Source organism: Astatotilapia calliptera, chromosome 5, assembly GCF_964374335.1.
Source record: "Astatotilapia calliptera chromosome 5, fAstCal68.1, whole genome shotgun sequence".
Classification (NCBI taxonomy): Eukaryota; Metazoa; Chordata; class Actinopteri; order Cichliformes; family Cichlidae; genus Astatotilapia; species Astatotilapia calliptera.
Genome location: NC_137426.1, coordinates 4,004,512 through 4,024,086, shown reverse-complemented (window position 1 = coordinate 4,024,086; position 19,575 = coordinate 4,004,512). Strand labels below are relative to the sequence as shown.

At 38.1% G+C, this 19,575-nt stretch overlaps 1 protein-coding gene and 2 long non-coding RNA genes across 5 annotated transcripts; all 3 read right to left on the bottom strand.

Annotated features, from left to right (window-relative positions):
* Nucleotides 1–785: 785 nt before the first annotated feature.
* LOC113021892 (uncharacterized) lies at nucleotides 786–18,663 on the bottom strand. Of its 3 annotated transcripts, XM_080301566.1 has the most exons (6): nucleotides 18,606–18,663; nucleotides 18,203–18,441; nucleotides 17,400–17,526; nucleotides 16,699–16,862; nucleotides 9,879–10,070; nucleotides 786–2,387 (listed from the first exon to the last, which is right to left on the bottom strand). In XM_080301566.1, the coding sequence occupies exons 2-6, from the start codon at nucleotides 18,267–18,269 to the stop codon at nucleotides 2,218–2,220; spliced, it is 720 nt and encodes a 239-aa protein (XP_080157692.1). In that variant the 5' UTR covers nucleotides 18,270–18,441; nucleotides 18,606–18,663; the 3' UTR covers nucleotides 786–2,217. The 3 variants fall into 3 exon arrangements, with proteins under 3 accessions (XP_080157692.1, XP_026022502.1, XP_026022504.1); XM_026166717.2 differs by lacking the exon at nucleotides 18,606–18,663 and having other exon boundaries at nucleotides 18,203–18,586; XM_026166719.2 differs by lacking the exon at nucleotides 18,606–18,663 and having other exon boundaries at nucleotides 16,699–16,859; nucleotides 18,203–18,586.
* Nucleotides 7,371–7,722, bottom strand: LOC145428823 (uncharacterized). Its single transcript, XR_013909145.1, has 2 exons — nucleotides 7,506–7,722; nucleotides 7,371–7,428 (listed from the first exon to the last, which is right to left on the bottom strand). It is a non-coding gene; the product is annotated as an uncharacterized LOC145428823 (long non-coding RNA).
* On the bottom strand, nucleotides 10,801–16,688 carry LOC145428824 (uncharacterized). Its single transcript, XR_013909146.1, has 2 exons — nucleotides 15,905–16,688; nucleotides 10,801–15,694 (listed from the first exon to the last, which is right to left on the bottom strand). It is a non-coding gene; the product is annotated as an uncharacterized LOC145428824 (long non-coding RNA).
* Nucleotides 18,664–19,575: the final 912 nt, after the last annotated feature.

Genomic DNA, 19,575 nt, shown 5'->3' with positions numbered 1-19,575 from the left:
GGGAGTTTTTACAATAAGTACGTAGAATGAATGGATTAAATATGTACACTAAAACATTTTAAAATGTTTTTAAAAATGCATCGTCTCTGGAAATCACTCTGTCCAAAACGCCACTGTACAAAGAAAAAAACAAACATGTATTAAATGCAATTAAAAGTACAGTGGAACCACGACTTACGAATACCCCGTTTCACGAAAAATTCAAGTTACGAAGGCTCTGAACGGCAATATTTCTGCCCGTGTTACGGCAAAATGCCCGCGTAACGAAATCCACTGGATCTGATTGGCTGAGCCTACAATGCCCACAATGCCTTCCGAATCATGTGACAACCCCTTGGCTTCCGTACTTGCACTTCGCTGTTCCACTTGAACGACATATTGTTGTACTAGTTAGCAATTAGCCTATAGCCTATCGTTCAGCATCGCCTCACTCAAAACGCGCGATGGGTGCTTCGACTTACGAAAATGTTCGACTCACGAAAGACCCTCGGGAACGAATTAATTTCGTAAGTCGGGGTTCCACTGTATATTCAAGCATCAGCAATAGAAAAAAAAAATCCTCAAAACCAGAAAAATACACAGGAAATATCGACAAGAAAAAGGGAGACAGCGAGAGAGAAACACTTTCCATTACCGTTTTTTTCCTCTTAGAGATGCAGTGGGAGAAATGTGTGTAGTTCATGCACACATTAACATCCTAATTCATCTGCTATCATTCATGTACTGCATTATGAATAAACACACTGCAGTATGACCATCATTAATAATATTCAAGAACCAAAAACTGAGGAAAAAAGAAAACATACACTTTAATGAACATCACAATAAAGTATTTTTTCTCCACAAAATTGAAATATGACTAACCAAAAATATATAAAAAAAACAAATAAACAGTATTCCTACATACACAGTTTAGACAAAAGGAAAGCATACTACAAAGTGTTTTTGGATTAAAATACTTCTTACATCAATGGTCTAAACTACAAACATGTGACCTTGCATCCCTTTCATTAACTGGCAGATGGTGTCTACAGAGAAGCGACACTGAAATGTAAGAGTCTAAACAAAGAAAGATGATGAGATTTTCACAGAACATCAAAATGTAAACTGGCACACGAGTTTGTGACTGTACTGCTGGGTCAGCAGATGCACAAGAAAAAGGTCACATCTGTAAATGATGTTCAAGTAACTTCAGTCAACAGAAAGCGGAAGTGATGGCTCTTTTTCCATAACAACAGTGAAACAACACACGAACAAACCCTCACTCGTACGGGGCACTTTAAACAATAACAACAAAAAAAAAGAAATATTCGTGTTCTAATAACATTTAACAGGTTCGATGGCAGCATTTAAAAAAACTGCACGCTGCAAAACATCAAGGCTCATTTGAGTGAAGCTGTTATTAAGATAGCCGAGTAAATGTGACAACATTTTGTGACTCAAATGGATCAATAAATAGAATAAAATGAGATAAAATGCTTTAAAATATTTTTCTTTTAAGTTCCATGCATGCTTTTTGTAGGCACAAGTCTTTCTCATATTTAACACGCGTCAATCAAGTTGATGTTTAGTTCACTGAACATAAAAGACTCCTTTGGTAAACCTCGCAGTGCATTTTGGCTCAGTCCTGTTTTTAACAAAGCTGGGACTTTATGTAAAACTGAATCATTACTGGAACATCGCTAAAAGATTTAGAGAGTGTTTTAGAACAGGAAACGGAACACTCGGGAAAAGACAGAGTCAGCAAATTAACAATTCAAACTTCTCAATGTAAAACTAGTCAATTAAATCATCAAAGAAAGTCATATTTGCAGGAAATCACAATAGTTGTCTAAAGGCACTGCATTTTCCATAATAGAATTTAAATAGTGAGATAAGCCGGAAAAATTGCTTTACACAAAAGCACAAAGGAAAAAAAAAAAAATCAATATCTGTTATCACTTAGCACAGTTCTGTAGAGGAAATCATAACATGGACTCAGTAACACTATCCAAGTTTAAAAGAGGGGAGACCACCAAGCTTGATATGAGCATGAAGTTACATGACACAGGTCACTGCCATATATCAGTGAAAGCAACATTAAGGCTAAACTAATATATATGTATTCCTGAAATGATAAATATTGCACTTTGTTCCCATGTAACGTGACTTACATGCGAGTACAGGGAAAAAGGCTCAAAGCACTTCCTGGGGCTGTACTGATGTCCACGATCCAGCCTAGTGTGGTGATGAAGCAAAACCTGGATTATATGCAGGCTGAGCAAGAAAGTCTGGAGTTGCAGGTGGAGCACTGGGCTTCGGCTGGGGGCACGGTGGCTGGGGGTATGCTGGCTGCCGGGGCATGAACGCAGCCTGGCCATAAGGCATCGGAGGATAGGCAGGACTGACTGGAAAGTGAAAAAAGAGCTTACATGAGACTGAACATGCAGACAGCACTAAAAAAGTAACCACAGCTGAAGTTCTGTAGCATAAGAAGAAATATTACATTAAAAAAAGTCTCTGGCAGTAATGGATGTGTTTATTTGTGTTTATTTACTGTGTATATTTTTTTCTGTATATATATATTGTATATTTTGATGATGCAGATTCATCACCTTTACTTTAGCCAGTCGCAGTATTTTACACAACATGACTCACAGAAACAAGCTTCTGCCTCAGAGGCTAAATGAACTTCTGTAGAAATATTTTGTACATTGAAGCTCCTTCCCCCCCCCCCCCCCCCGAGTCAGGAGCTTCAAATTAATTAGGGCTGCCACGATTACGTCGACTATCAAAATCGTCGACGACTGATTTAATAGTCGACGCGTCGTTTGAAGCTCTGTAAGATCCCAAAAGACGCAGGAATAAGTAGTAGGGTTTAAGAGTGTAATAACGGACTGAAACAGAAGATGGCAGCACTGCATGTACAAGGATGCCAGCTGCCGTTAAACCCCGAAGAAGAAGAAGAAGAAGAAGAAGAAGAAGCTGTGTCCAGAATTCATAGCGCAGCCCAGCTCAGTTTCCAACAATGGCGGCAGCTAGTTGTGTGGATGCCTTAATAGGCATCCACACTATTGAGATCCTGTTTCTCTTTCTTCTTTATTATTATTCCGGGTGTTTCCGTACACTTTTTGCCGTGGATCTACTTCCACAATTTTTGTGCTATTTTCACCGTTCAAACTCTAAACTGTTCTGCTCTTTCTGCTAATGCCGGCTATGACTTTTGGTGTTTATTACTATTATACTTTTTAAAATATTACACTTTTTTCCTTTAATTTGTCCCATTGAAATGAATGGGAAACTTCCACAATTCTGCTAAAACTTTCTTGTCTTTGAAACTTAACTACTGCCTCATACTTTCACCTAGAAACTCCATTCAAACTTTAAAATGTTCTCAAATGATTTGGCTATTCCTGTATGATTCAGCTTTTTCAGATCTTCTACCGTTTTAATCTTATCCCTCTTTGAGTTTTCAGTTGCAAAATTGTGATTTTTCAGAAAATACATGCGTTGCTATGGTTGCTATGCAATTAACTCAGAGGGGACAGTGAAACTGTTTGAATTTTCTCTTCATGTCCAAACAACTTCTTGCTACTCGCTCAATTTCCACTCAAGCCCCACAAATTATACATCAAAACGTAGGTATTTTTGCTGGCTTTCAGAAAATGTCACTATCATTGTTGTGGGACTCATAGATATTTTGCAAATCTCCTCAGAGTAACACAAAGTCAGAAAACTCTCCATATAAACTCAATGGAGAGTTTGTTCAAAATCACCGCTGGATTTCTCTAATGAGAGGCATTTTCAAATTGTCATATCTCCTTAACGAAGCGAAGTTAAGACATGAGGCTTGTCCCCGTATATGTTCAGACACTCCTGACACTCACAATTCAAGAATTTCTTTCTCACCTATTACCGTTCTGAAATGAGTTGGACTTGTTTGAGGGTAGGAAATTTGTCCCTCGCTCAGATTTCATCAGATTTCAATCTCTGGAAATGAACCACTTTTTTCTCTCGTCATATCTTTTTGATGGATTTCCACAGAGCCCTGAAAATTTCCATGACTGTTCACCAAAGCCTGCTGTTTCTTACGGTGAAAGAATGATTTTGATGCTCCATATAGATTTAGAGTTACCAAAGGTGTTTTGAGCGCAAGTCAAGGCAGTTTTTGCTTCGCCTCTACTCAGTTACAGTGTATTACAAGTCATATATCTTTAATAATTTATGTTTTATCTCTGAATTATGAAGACCTGAAGATTCCCCCATCTCTTCTGAATAAAACGATGCCTGAATGACCGTTCTAGCCTCTACGGTTAGGAAATTATGGCCATTTGTTCGAGTGGAATCCTGAATGTCAGAAATACACTGAAGAAAACTCACACCTCTCTCTGTGTCTGTGTCTGTGTGTGTAAGGGCTGACTACAGCAGGTGCAGCTAATTTAACTGACCTACATATACCAAGCCCAGACTCTCCACAGCTCCTTTTCCCTTTACTGTCTGTGTATGTGTGTCTGTGTATCAATATTTCTCCTATGTTTAGGTATTACTCCTCAATCATAGTATTTCTGCTAAAGCAAAGTACTTCTACTACATCTTAGTACTTCTGCTAAATCATAGTATTTCTGCCAATTCATAGTATTTTTGCAAAATCATGGTATTTGTGCAAAATCATGGTTTTGGGGCCAAATATTTCTGTTATTTTATAATATATGTGCTGAATATATTATATGTGCCAAATCATAGTATTTATCCCAAATTATAGTATTTATGCCAAATTACAGTATTTCTGCTAAAACGCAGAAATAGTACCTTTTAGCAGGAATTTCTACCAAAAGATATACTATGTTTTAACATAAATACTTTCTGCTAAACCAGAGTATTCCTGCCAAATCATAGTATTTGTACTGAAACATGGTACTTCTGCCCAATCATAGTATTTGTACTAAATCATAGTACTTGTGCCAAATCATAGTATTTATACCCAATCATAGTATTTCTGCTAAATCATAGCATTTGTGCCAAATCATGGTATTTGTGCAAAAACATAGTATGTCTGCAAAACCATAGTATATCTCTTATGTTATAGTATTACTACTAAGGCATAGTATTTCTGCCAAATCATAGTATGTGTGCCAAATCGCAGTATTTATACCAAATCACAGTATTTGTGGTAAAACATAGTATTTCTGCCATATTGTGGTATTTGTGCAAGAACATTGAACTGTTATGTTATAGTATTACTACTAAGTCATAGTATTTCTGCATTGTTATAGTATTTGTACTAAAACGTAGTATCTCTGCCAAGTCATAGAATTACTGCAATTTCATAGTTTTTTTTTAGGAAATCTGTTATGTTATAGTATTACTACTAAGTCATAGTATTTCTGCCAAATCATAGTATTTGTGCCAAAGCATCGTATTTGTATGGAGTCATAGTATTTCTTCTAAATCATAGTATTTCAATCAAATCTCAGTAGTTGTTGTTAAAACGCAGTATTATTGCCAATCATAGTATTTGTACCCAATCATAGTATTTCTGCTAAATCATAGCATTTGTGCCAAATCATGGTATTTGTGCAAAAACATAGTATGTCTGCAAAACCATAGTATATCTCTTATGTTATAGTATTACTACTAAGGCATAGTATTTCTGCCAAATCATAGTATTTGTACTAAATCATAGTTCTTGTGCCAAATCATAGTATTTGTTGAACATCATAGTATTGGAACCAAAACATAGTATTTGTCGCAAAGCATCGTATTTGTATTGAGTAATAGTATTTCTTCTAAATCATAGTATTTCAATCAAATCTCAGTAGTTGTGTTAAAATGCAGTATTATTGCCAAATCATAGTATTTGTACCCAATCATAGTATTTTTGCCAAATCGTGGTATTTGTGCCCAATTAATAATTCTGTTATGTTATAGTATTACTACTAAGTCGTAGAATATCTGTTATGTTATAGTGTATCTGCGGAATATAGTATGTGTGCCAAATCGTAGTATTTACACCAAATCACAGTATTTTTGCTAAAACATAGTATTTCTGCCATATTGTGGTATTTGTGCAAGAACATTGAACTGTTATGTTATAGTATTACTACTAAGTCATAGTATTTCTGCGTTGTTATAGTATTTGTGCTAAAACGTAGTATCTCTGCCAAGTCATAGAATTACTGCAATTTAATAGTTTTTTTTAGGAAATCTGTTATATTATAGTATTACTACTCAGTCATAGTATTTCTGCCAAATCATAGTATTTGTGTGAATTTGTATACTGTAATATCACTGTATTATGTAGTGGCTAAGTAGGGGCTGTTTACTAAGTGCATCAGTGTAAATAGGTCATCTCTTGTGTTGGAGTGCCCTCTTGTGGCGCCTTTTGGGTAGTGCCTTAGTAAACGGGAACCCTGTAAAAAGTGGCATCAGACTGATTTGTAGTGGAGGAATTTGTTACCAGTTTTCTTAATCTTTAATCTGTATGCATGTTGTAATGCATACCCTGTTCTTAATCATAGAAACCACACCATATCACCTCTCCACATCCTCCTACTGTATGCCATACCTCCCTGTACCATCCATCTGACCGCAATAAACTCCACCTGTGGTAATCTAATCCCTGGATGTCAGCCTCTCCTTCTGACCGAGGATAGTTATAGTATTTGAGCCAAATCATAGTATTTGTGCTAAAACATAGTATTTCTTCCAAATCATAGTATTTGTGCCAAAGTATAGTATTTCTTCCAAATCATAGTATAACTGCACAATAAAGGTTCTTGAGCCACATCAGTGTTTGTGCCAAATCTTAGTATTTCTTCTAAATCCTAGTAATTCTGCTCAATGATAGAATTTCTGCTATGCTTTAGTACTTTTTTCCTAGATTGTAGTACTTCTGCTAAGTCAAAGTATTTCATGTAAATCATAGTATTTCTACCAAGTCCCAATGTTTCTGCTAAATCATAAATAATGTTTTAGTACAAATTGTATGATTTGGTGGAACTTTCTGTGTTCCAGCACAAATGCTATGATTTGGCAGGAAAAAAATATTATTTAGTATAAATACTAAGTTTTAGCAGAAATACTATGTTTAAACTTTAAAAAATTCTGCTATTCCTGCTGATGTGTGTTATGACTTTTGACCATTGAAATGAATGGAACACATTATCAATGTGGTCACTGATTTTGCATGATGGGCTGAGCTGTGTTTTACCTCAGTGAGATAAGCATCCGTTCTCAGACTGGGAGGCCTGGGTTCAAATCCAGCTTATGGCAACATTTCTTTCACTTAACAGTTAAACTTTTTTTAAACTCTTTTCAACACAAATTTCATCTTTTTCACCCCTTTTCAGCAAAATTTTCAGTTTTTTTAACCCCTTTTCAGCACAAATCCAAACTTTTTCAGCTCTTTTTCAGCAAAAACCTCTTTTCAGCAGAATTCTGCTCATTCAACTCTTTTCAGCAAAATTTTCAGTTTTTTCTGCTGTTTTCAGAAAAAAACTCTTTTCAGCAGAATTCTGCTCATTCACCTCTTTTCAGCAGAAATTCTGCTGATTGAACTCTTTTCAGCAGAATTTTCACCCCCTTTTTTTGCCCAAATTCTGCTAGCACAATTGTCAATCTCTCCACCTTTTCTTTGTGAGAAAGTGTTTGGCTCAGTGAGCTAAATAGCTGCCCTTTGACCAGGAGGGCCAGGTTCGAATCCTGCTCAGGGCAATGTTTTTTGTTTTCAACTTTTTCAGCTTTTTTCAGCAGACATCTTCAACATTAAGGCATCCACACAGCATTTTCGCAGGAAATGCAAATTTTTCTAGTTAGTTTTAATATTACTCTTATTATTATTTCTGGGTCACAAAATAAACGTTTAGCATATTTTCAGGCAAGAATGTAGCTGTGTAAACCTCAAATATCTGCTCAGTTTATCAGGACACCACATATTTTCAAAAGCGCTCCGACGTTTTCGGAGACGTCTGTTACCCACTAGCTCGATAGCTAGCCGGGGTTACAGGCTCACTAGAGCCGTGAGAACACCGGACTCCCGGCAGATCGTTTTCAAACCCACTGCCATCTTTCGCTACTCAGGTTAAACATATACAAGTCACTTAGATAACTTCAAAATGTTATTGTTTGGCTTTTTTTTTAGTATTTTATTTGTTCCTGAGTAAATCGGTTTGGCTGAGCTTAAAGTTTCTCAGCCAAAAAGTTTTTACACAGCTGAATAAACATTAAGAAGACTGATTATCAGAAGTGTGAGATGCTCGAGAATATACTCCGGTGTCCCGTTATATTTTAGATAGCAAGGAGTTTATTAAACTTCACCGAAACAATCTGCAAATTTCATTAAAATTTAATAAACTATCATCTTGTCTTTATTTTTAGTTAGCACAGACCTTAAACACTTAAAGCTGTAAGCTAATGATAGTTATATAAGAGCAGATCAGATGCTGCTGGTGCAATAAGCTGTGCGTCCAATGGATGATGATCTGATTAGTCGACTAATCGCAAAAATAATCTGTGACTAGTTGACTATCAAAATAATCGTTTGTGGCAGCCCTACTATTAATATTTCCACAGATGCGCAGTTTTGGGTTTCAAAGCCTACCTTTCACCTGGTTCTGCAAACAAATATATTCTCTTTAGTTAAATACGGGCCTCTTTTCCAGGAAGCATTTACAAAAAACTAAGTTTAAAAATAAACTGAGTTGATTCACTTTGAGATAACTCTGAGTTTCCTGTTTCAGAACAGCTGATCAGATTTAGTTCAATCAACCTTGAGTATATTCACCCAGAGTTAAGCATCTGCATTAGTAAAGAAAGAAAGCCATGATCAATGGAGTTGTGGCATCACGATTCACCATGGCAACAGGTAAATAAAGAGCATGAGAAATATGAAGACCACTCAGTGCTGAGCAGGATATTGATCGTCCCTCTTTCATCATCACTTTTAATGTCTGCTGGAAAGCTGGAATCCAAATGTTGCATTTGATTTTTAAATCAATCTTTTCTAATTATTCAGCTGTAACCTGACAGGGACAAAATGTAGGAACCAGGAACTGATGATAAAAATCTACAGAAACTCATTAGACACAGTTTACTGATGGATCTGTGATATTAGTTACCCAGACAGCAACAGACTCCACCTTCAGGTCAGTTTATTAAATGAAAACCTGCCTTCACAGCAGGTTATGACCATTTTGTTGTTTGAATAATTATTCTCTAAACATTTCTTTCTTTTTTCTTTTCCTTTTTTGTGTTTCTGCCATTACTGGATAGAAATGCATAATGAGATTCTCAGAAAAAATGTTCCCCAGTTTAATCTGTTATAATCTGATTTCAGTCTTCACTGATAGATAATGGCTCTTACAGCCATAGCACTATCACATTGAACTGAAAAAAGCAAGGCAGCTTTCTGAGTCTTTAATGAATGTAAAATCACATCAGTAGAGACAAACATGTTATAAGAAAAGTCTTAGCTTTTGCAAGGAAACTGGCTGACAGTCTGAAAACATTACTGGCCAAGTTATAGACTATATAGATTTTATTCTGAGCTGATCATAAAACAGTGATGTAATTGCTGTCATCACTTATTCATGGCTGTCAAAGCTCTCACGTTAATTACACAAAATACCAAAACATCCCATAGCGTTTTAGTTTCTGTAAAAATGTACACTTCCACGCTGTGAACGCTGACAGCGACTTTATGAATAAGAAAATGACTCAGTGTGTCACACAAGTGGTTCAGGTCCAGCAGGACGGGAGGAGTCAGAGAGAAGCTCAGGGTCTGTTCCCAGTAACTAACAGAAAACAGGAGTTTCTCTCAGCTCGCAGTTAACAAACTCAGACTTGTTAGCTAAACCTGCTTCCTGGAATAGAGCTCAAGGCAAATCATAAACCACACTCACTGGCTTCCTGATAAGATGGCGGTGGTCCAACTGTGAATGACTGTCCATGGTAGGGCGGTGTGAGGATGGGCTGAGCTGGGTAGCCAGGCTGGGGTAGATGGTGGGGCATTTCCTGGTAGGATTCAGGGGGCCCAGGTGCTGCCGTTGGATGCTGAGGAGTGTTGCTGACCATTGTGACCTGGGTAGTGGCCTCTATCACAGGTGTAAGCAAATAAGTAACAAAAAGTTAGAAATGGAGAAACATGCTACATATTATCCAAAACACCTTTAATGTGTATTGTCATTTATAGGTAATATTCTAATAAAGATTCAAAAATAAATGTTTAAGGAAGGAGAAGAGCAAATGGTGCACTTTGAGTTAAGATACATAATTTATCATCCTCTCCTTAAGGTCTGCATCAAAGAAACTAAACATGATGTCGTTTGCTTATTGAATATACACAGATTTACACTTTTGAAGTTTACAGAGACTCAAAGAAACTCTTTGAGAGATTTTTATCATCGTCAGAGTGTAAACTGATCTCTGCGTAAGTACAGTGAAAATGAAAAGGCACTGCTTAGAACAGGAAAAAAGAAAACTTGTGGAAAACAAGGCGTCTTTAAACAGTGGGTGTCATCACAACCACTTCCTGTAAATGACGTGGGGTTGTCATGGAAACAATGAGTCACACAGGGTGGAGCTCTGACATTCCTGGATTTGATCCCATCATGCAGCGGCTTAAGCCAAAGATGCCACATTGTGTTCCTCACTTTATTGTAGCCTCTCTGCCAGAAGGACTTCCCCTAACGGCAAAACATTTACGAGCTGACCAAACTGACAGGAAGTCGGAAATGTAAAAATGGTTGACTGTAAATACTGACAACAGTCAGCTAAAGTACCAGTTTGCAAAATAGAAATGTGTTTATTTGACACGACAAACTGTTGGTTGAACATAATTTAATCATGTCACGCATTTCCATGTAATTACATTACGTTATGTACAGTAACCCATTCTTTATCATGTCACATGAACACATTTACACAAAACTAACAAGTAGTAATGATTTAAAAACATAAACACTATATGTACATGTTAAATGAACACATGGGATCTAACCAGCACTAAGGGGGTTAAATTAAGATTAAGACATTGTCTATTTATAAAAGTCTAGAGACTCAGAGTTAAACATTCATGTGTGAGGACAATTATGCATTTATGAGTCAAACATTAGCGATGAATAAACTTTGGAGGCCACTGAACATGCTGATACGCTCTGAACCTGAGAAGTAGATGGACCTGTGATTGTAGGTTGCACATACATCTGAGCTGTTTTTCAGCTGTTTTTGACTAACATGTTTAAAACAACAGCCTATTAATGGGGCTGGTCACAACCAAGCAACAAGAAATCCTCACAGCAACCTCAGAGGTAGATCTGCAGATTCTTTGCACCGATCACATTTCATGTACATCGTAAAAACAACACTAGAAACTACAGGCAAGCACAGGCAAGGCACAGCCTGCTTATTTAAATAAAAAAGAAATTTTGTCCCAAGTAGAAGGGACCAAAAAAAGCAAATTCAGCAATCATTTGATGGGCAGGGGTGGAGATTAGGAATGTAGAATTATTTGAATGACATTGAAAATGCATGCTTCTCCAACAGATCGCAAAGCAAATTGAGCACTCCAAAATCCCAGCGCTACACCTTACGCCTGTGCGCCAATCACAGCTGTTCACTGCATCGTAGCCCGGAGGAGTAACACTACATCAAAGACAGGCAACAGACGGTCAAAACAAAAATCAAATGTCTGGAGCAGCAGAAAGCGAGCTTGCTTCCAAAAGCAGGTCTGCTGTTTTGGATTTAGAACAATCATGTTAACCAAGAAGAAATCATCTGCGAAGAGTGCTGTAGATTTGTGTCAGGACCACAAAGCAGCACAGCGAACTTATTCAACCACCTGAAAACACACCTGCAAGGTGAAGTAAAAAAAATGCAATTGTTGCTAAGGTTAATCACCCAACATCAACTCAGATGTACATAAAAGCGAACCTGTACAGCTCTTCGTGGTATCGCTAGAGCTCACAAAGAAGCACAATCTCATTTGGCCAAGGTAAGTAATTAAGGCTTTAGGTAATATAGCACATTTAAAAACAGAAAGTTTGCCCATAATAGCCTATAATGAAAAAAGAAGAGGGCCAAGGATTAAGCCCTGGGGCACCTCACAAGAAAATGGGGCTGAGGTGGACTTTTTCAACATTAACACTGAAAGTTCTGCGACTCTAATATGAATGAAGCCAATTCAGTGCAGCACCTTTGATGCCAACCAGGTGTTCCACATGGGAGATAAGAATATTGTGGTCAACAGTATCAAACGCTGCAGTAAGATCTAAAAGCACGAGGATGACCGAAATTCCACAATCAGTAGCTAAAAAGAAAAACACGTAAAAGTGCTGTTTCAGTGGAGTGTAGCTGTTTAAAACCAGACTGAAAAACTTCCATCATACCGTTAGTATCTATATTCAGATGGATAAAAACTATTTTTTCCAATAACTTTGAGAAGAATGGAACTTTTGAAATGAGGGGTCAGCGCCAGGTTTTTGTTAATAAAGGGTTTACAATTGCATGTTTAAAACCATCAGGAACCACACTGGAAGTAATACTGCTATTTATAATAGCAAGGACTGAGTTCCAATAGAAGGGAAAACGTCTTTAAAGAGCCATGCAGGAATAAAACATCCATGGGAATAGGGCTGCTCAATTAATCGAATTTTAATCACGATTACGATCTGGGCTTTCAACGATCATTAAAAATGACTGAGCCGATTATTAGCCCCTCCCTCATTTATCCGCGACACCTTAAAGGCCGGTCCGTGAAAATATTGTCGGGCATAAACCGGTCCGTGGCGCAAAAAAGGTTGGAGACAGCTGATTAAGAGGACCCGAGGGAAGCTCGGAAAGCTAAGCAGAAGTTATTTGGAGAGGAGAGTGACTGCCGTTGGTTGAAAAGAGAGGTAAAAAAACTTCAGTGGTGTTGCACACTATTTTATATTATTTTTTAAAGTCATTGTTAACCCTTTAAAGCCGGTCAGAGCAGCACGCTTCGTGTTGTGTAACTATTTTTAAATCCCTGTAGAACCTGAACCGTGTAAGCTAGCGCAATAATTTGTTTTGCATATGAAACCGGAGGAGTTGTACTTACATCTGATGCCATCAGCTTGTCCTCGGTCACGGTTTCGTTCCACATAAAGCTTTGCAAAAACTGCATAAAAAGCGCTTGCAGGAACAAAAACATAATATTCCAGAAACAGGCTTTGCCGATCCATCAGCTGTTCGTAACACTTCCCACAGTGAAATGATGCACCTGCTGTTTTCTTTGCAAATTTGCATCATAGGATTGTTTTTTGTTTTTCCTGCAGTATATAAAAACTGTATCTCCAAAATAAAACTATGAAGACACTCAAAATAAATTTCCTGTTGTTGTAAACTATTTTTTGCAACTTTATTGTATTTAAAGTTTTGAGGGATAAACCTCTTAAATTTCTCCAAGTAGAAATATATGTAAACAAAACAAAAGCTAGAGCTGGGCGATATGAGATTTTTTCATATCACGATATGTTTTTTTCATTTCAGGCGATAACGATATCTATCACAATATAAGCCAAATAACTATATTTGTAAGATTTAAATGTGCCGTTGCTCACAAGTAAAATGTGAAATAATCAGCAGCTTGTTTTTATTTAAATATTTATTTCCCATAATAAGTTCAACAGGGTAGATGTACTTAAGGAACATGAGACTTTTTCAGATAAATAAAGGCAAATATTGCAAACTACACAAAAGGCAGCCGCTAAAGCGTTTAAGTTTCAAAATAGAACAAATGAAACAGACTAAACTGTCAATTCCACTTAGAAACAAAATATTAATTCTAAATATAAATCTTAGTTTGTTTTACAGAAGAACAGACAAAACTGACTAACTTTTGTCAATATCAAATAAACTGAGAACTAAAAGGAAATTCTCAATCTCTCCTTGTTGTATAGCTGAGCTTTTCAAACAGTTTTAACAGTTACTTTAGTCTGACAAAAGCCGAATGACGAATTAGCGCTTCCAGTCAGAGACTGAGGCTACGTCCACACGTACACGGGTATTTTTGAAAACGGAGATTTTCCGTTTTCGTTTTAAAAAATAATCCCGTCCACACATAAAGGCAGAAATGAAGGAAAACGCTGCTATGAACATGCCAAAGCAGCAGGTGGCGCTAGATTCCTAACCGTGCAGAAATGTTGGCCAATCAGAAGTCTAGAAGCCTCGGTGGGAAAAAGTAAACAAAGCTGCGGCATAGAAGCAGAACCGAGTCGTATGTGTGGAGGGACAGTAACTGTGTGTATATATGTAAGCATTTAAACACTGCAGAGAGTAGAATTAACAGTATTGTAGAAATTCATTTCACCGAAACAATAACGTGGCGCACAGTGTGACGCATGCACCAGTTTATTGTATTTCCAGACTTGCTTTCGGCACAATTTACAGTGCACGCTACTCTGTTTTTGTCAGACTTGAAATAGCCGAAATACCTTCACACTACGGAACTTCTATGGCTCTTCCATTCGACAATCTCTCCGGCGTTGGAACCATCATCCGTTTTCTCTTCGGTCACGCTCGGTTGATTTTTCCAGTCGGCACACTCATTTCCTCCATTACGCGCTGGCTCCATTACCCGCTGGCTGCTTCCCAAACAAACACACGTGCAGCTTGGCACTTGTGCTGTACGTAACAAGTCACGCGACATGACGCTGCGGCTGTGATTGGTTTGGCTCTGCGCTACTTAATTTGGATCGGCTGACCTTTTTTTTTTTTTTTTTTTTTAAGAGGACAAGAGCGGCGAGGTCTATCGCGATAGCTTAATTTCTCTATCGAGTAAAAGTTATATCGCGATACATATCGTTATCGTTCTATCGCCCAGCTCTAATTACAGCTATGCTGTGTCTAACAGGTTTGAAATATTGACAATGATTCTCTGGCTACAGAGACAATACTCAGTAGGATCAGTTAACTGCTGGCTCTGATCTTTTCATGTCATTTGAGAAAAAAACAAAAAACAAAATAAAGATGCTAGAGTTCAAAGCCCCACACAGCTGTTTCTGAGCGCCTTAAAGTTGGTATTTGAAAAATTGATACGGCTGAGCTCAAGGAATTTAAAGCACTCAGAGTAAGCAGAAGCAAAAATCAAGTAAAGACATGACCCCAAAAATCACACCAGCATCAAACTTAGGCACAAACTCTAAACACCAATTATCGCTGATGACGTGTTGACTCATTGCCCTGTGGCATATACGCTCACCAAGAACACCAATGGAAGGCAAAAGAATAGAATAGAATAGAATTCAACTTTATTGTCATTGCACATGCACAGGTACAGGGCAACGAAATGCAGTTGCATCCATCCAGAAGTGCTTTAGTGATATAGATATATTACAATATATATTAGCAATAATATAGATATGTGAGTATATTACAGAAATGGGTCTATTATGGTATGTTATAATGTACACGGTATGAAGTATGTTGTGAATATTCTATAACTATAAGTATGTACAGGCTGTAGTGAGTAACCTAATCCTAATCAAACACCAATGAGGAGCTGAAAAGTTTACAAAGCCTCCAATACTGCAGTGATTCTGAAACATTAGGTCAGGGGAGGCTCTGTATCTCAGTTGTTTTGTTTCTTGTCAGACCAAACTGCTGAGGTAATAAAAGTCATGTGGTAGGTGAGCCAACAGTCTACAAACGAGGCCCTCATGGTCTCAGACAAATGCTCCAACTCACCAGTCAATCACTGCAATGTATGAGAAATCACCCAAATGTCAGACTCACACTAATACTGTAGGTCCTTGTTCACATGAAGTGTTCCAAGTACTTCATTCATTTGACTGAGCCGGGCACTTTAGGTTTTTGCATATTGCATCACACAGGCAGGAGGTGAAATCCAGCATCACTAATCTTTTTCAGTGTTTGACATGTTTTGTCCTGCAAGGCTCCGACTTACTGTGAATATGGCTCTATTCAGAGGAACTCAGCCGTCTTTTCTAGTTGACTAACAGGTTTGTTCTAGAAGACGGATACGTTTCACAGGTTTCAGCAGCTGAGTTACTGAAGACTAGAATGAGAAGTTTTGCCGACAGGAAGCAGAGATTTGTTTAAATAATCACTGACTCGTCAACTAATCGAAGGAATTAAGATTAGTCGAGTATGAAAATAATCGTTAGTTGCAGCCCTACCAGTGAGTAAAGATAATCACATTATTGTCTTTGTGGACTTTTTCATCTCTGATAAAAGACATCGAGAAGAAAAAAAAAAAAGAAAGTCAACAGCTACTGATGAACGTTTAATTCGCATTTTCATAGGGTTTTATCTTTTAGCCACTATAGAAACAAATGAGGTGCCTTAAACTCCGTCATGCCACAGTGCCTACTCTTAAGTTTAAGGCATCAATGCATGAAAATTGTGTTTTGAGAGCTTGAAATATTCTGTAAATGCCAAAAGGCACAAAACAACAGCCTTCAGATCTATATCTAAAGCCTTGACTATACTTTGTGTCCGCTGAGGTTTGAGTAAAGTAAAATCCGTCATCAGAGAAAGCGTGTGAGAATCTGTTCATGTATCTGTAACTGCCAATATTTTTTGACTGCAATAACTTTACATTACAATGCACCAACTGTAGTAAATGTAAAGGTGCCTTCCAGAAGTTTCACACGAATGACGAAAGTTGTCTTTGCTCACAACAGAGTACAGTCAAAAAAGCATCACCCAAATTAAAGTACTAGTTCTAGTAATACTTACCACGTTTGTTGCACAGCTTGTACAGGCAGCAGCTGGGGCAGACGCAGCAGCAGAAGATGAGGAATACAAAGGGGATGATGCTCATGCCAACAATGAGAATGAGTAATGTTTTGTTGTTGATAGCAGTTAACTGATCCTGAAAATTTTTTTCAGGATCTTTGCTGCTGAAAAAGAAGCAAAGTAGGGATTATGCCCAAAACAAAATAGGAAAAAAACAAAAATAAAACAAAGTATTACAGCTAGGCTACGGTCTGTTTACTGTCGATTTTCAAAACTTCCAACTATGCAACAACTCCTCATGCTATAGTTGTGTCTGCTACGTTTTTTGCAACACTGACTGAAAAACAGGTGTAGGTGTGTTATCTTCCAACAACCAGCACACAGCATGCAAAAGCCCTTTTTCTACCCAGATACCCTGTCAGTCCTCCAGCGAGTAAGCAAAGCAGCACACTGATGAATGTTATGTGAATGAAGGCCTTCGTTTCAGTCTAGTGCACTTTGGCTTTATGCTGATGGCCGTGCGCAGGAAGACATTGTGTCCTGTTTTTTAACAGCTTAAATGTGGCCTTAAACACATTTATACTGGGAGAAAAGAGAGACTTAAAAAGAAATCACTTTCTAAAATAGGAAATTGTTCATTTTACACAAACTAGCTAAATGCAGGTTTTTTTGTGGATTGCAGATTGAAAATGAAAACATACCACTCTTCTTCATCAAAGCGTTTTGACGGATCTAAACAACAATATCTGCTGTTGCAGTCCCCACAGCAAAAGCCTCTATGGCATTCCTGGGCTTCCTTACCACTGTAAGCCAGGCAGTCGTCCCCTGCTGTAACAGAGCAGACCGAGAAAATCAGAGAGGGGCAGCAAAAGTTAGCTCATTTCAGGTCAATCAATTAGTTATTAAAATTAACTTTTCAGCACTGCAACATTTTGACTTTTAGGGAATTGGTGATTCACTGTCACTGTAGCTCTTGAAAGTGTACTACGCTGTACAGAGGTGATGTTTTCACACACTTATCTATGCTCAGCCCTGAGTTTGAAACCCTGCTGCTTCCACTTGGTGGTCACTCTGAAGGATGTAGTTTGTACTGCTGCTAAATGATCGTTCACGCGTTTCTTGTTAATTAGCGGGCAGCTCGAGTGACCAGAATATAGTGGATAAAAACTATAACCTAAAACATGTGAAAATAGCCACTGACACTGACTGATTGTATATTATTTTTAAATGACTTTCATTTCTTTTTTTATGGGTCTGTAACAAACTAATCCTACAGTGTTATTAAAAGGTTTAAAACACAAGCTGTAACTTAAAAAAAACAAAAGAAAACATGTCTTGATGAGTTTTATGGCCTTTCATAAAAATGAAAAGTTTTCGGATAATTAGACGCTACGTCACTGACTTCGCCCTAAACGTGGTCTGAAGTAACATCACAGACTGCTTGATGGTCAGCGGCTACAAGAAAACACAGCGGCCGTTTAAGGATGAACATAATTAAACTTACCGGATACACAAGGGGACAGGATCACAAACAGAGCCAACACGGCAGCAGAACACAGGCCTGACGCCATGTCCGTGTGTAAAACTTTCCCGGATTCACTCACGGACCCGGGAATCTTCCCCGACAGTTACTCTGCTCCGCACGGACTGCTGCACAGATCGTCTATACACGAAGCCGCCTCACTCAGGTCGTGTTCCAGCCCACTGACACACTTATTCCACGGACTGTGCAGAATCACGGGTCTGTAAACACATCATTACACACGGTTACGAGCTGCGAACAAAAAGTCTTTTAAGAAATTGTTAACAGAAATGTTTAAAGAGACGAGGCTGCAGACACGAGCGGAAGTTATTCTTCCCTCTTGTCGTCTTTTTCCGGTGAGTTAATGAGCAGATGAAAAAAATACTTTTTCCTAGTGATGGGACGTTCTGTATCGAGGCTTCGGAGCGTGTGTCGAGTAATGGAGGGGGCGTTTCCGCGAAGCGCGTATCGAGGCTTGCTTCATTTATGGGAGGAGCTGAAAATGATGACGTCCGAAGCCTCGCTGCCCGGCTGTACCACGTGACTGGTTCATGAAGTGGTTCGAACTTTGCCGCGAGATATGACAGCGATATAAACCCCTCAGACTTCAATCAAAATGTGGGTGTTTGATGGAGAGTTGTTAGTGAGAGTTTGGAGACCGTTTGGAGGTTTATGAGAGTGAGGAGAGAAAGTCAGGAGAGAATGGAGCCAGCTAAGAAGAGGAGGATGTCCTCCCCTGTGTGGGAACATTTTGATCTTATTCCTCCCAACAAGGTATGTAAATTTCTACAGAAGATGTATTTTCATGATACTGATGGTGCAATAAAACCTATGTTAAGCTGTCTGTACTTTTGTACAAGGTGAAGTGTTTGCTATGTGCCAGGGAGCTGGGATATAACAACAACACCTCATCCATGCTTAGGCACTACAGAGCTTTGCATGAGAATAAGGGGAACACCGATTGTGGAGCAAGACCAGGTGAGCCATCAAATGCAATGATAATATAGCATGCAGTAATGTTACTAAATGATATAACAATATTATACAACTGTTATAAGTTACGTATGTGATATTTATATTTGTGCTTTATCTTTATTGTCTTTCCTCAGGAGAACAATCTCAAATAGATGAAGACCTGGTCAGCATGGTGATTGAGGACTCACAGCTATTTAGCATTGTGGAGGACAAAGGATTTAAAAGATTTGTTAAATCATTAAATCCCAGCTATGTTCTCCCCACTAAAAAGGCCATAAAAGCAGTGAAAATTTAGTTTTTACAGAATAAAATGTGAACAGGTAGTGTGTAGCTGTCCATACCTCAACGTTACAAAAGCACAACTACTGTCCACACCCCAA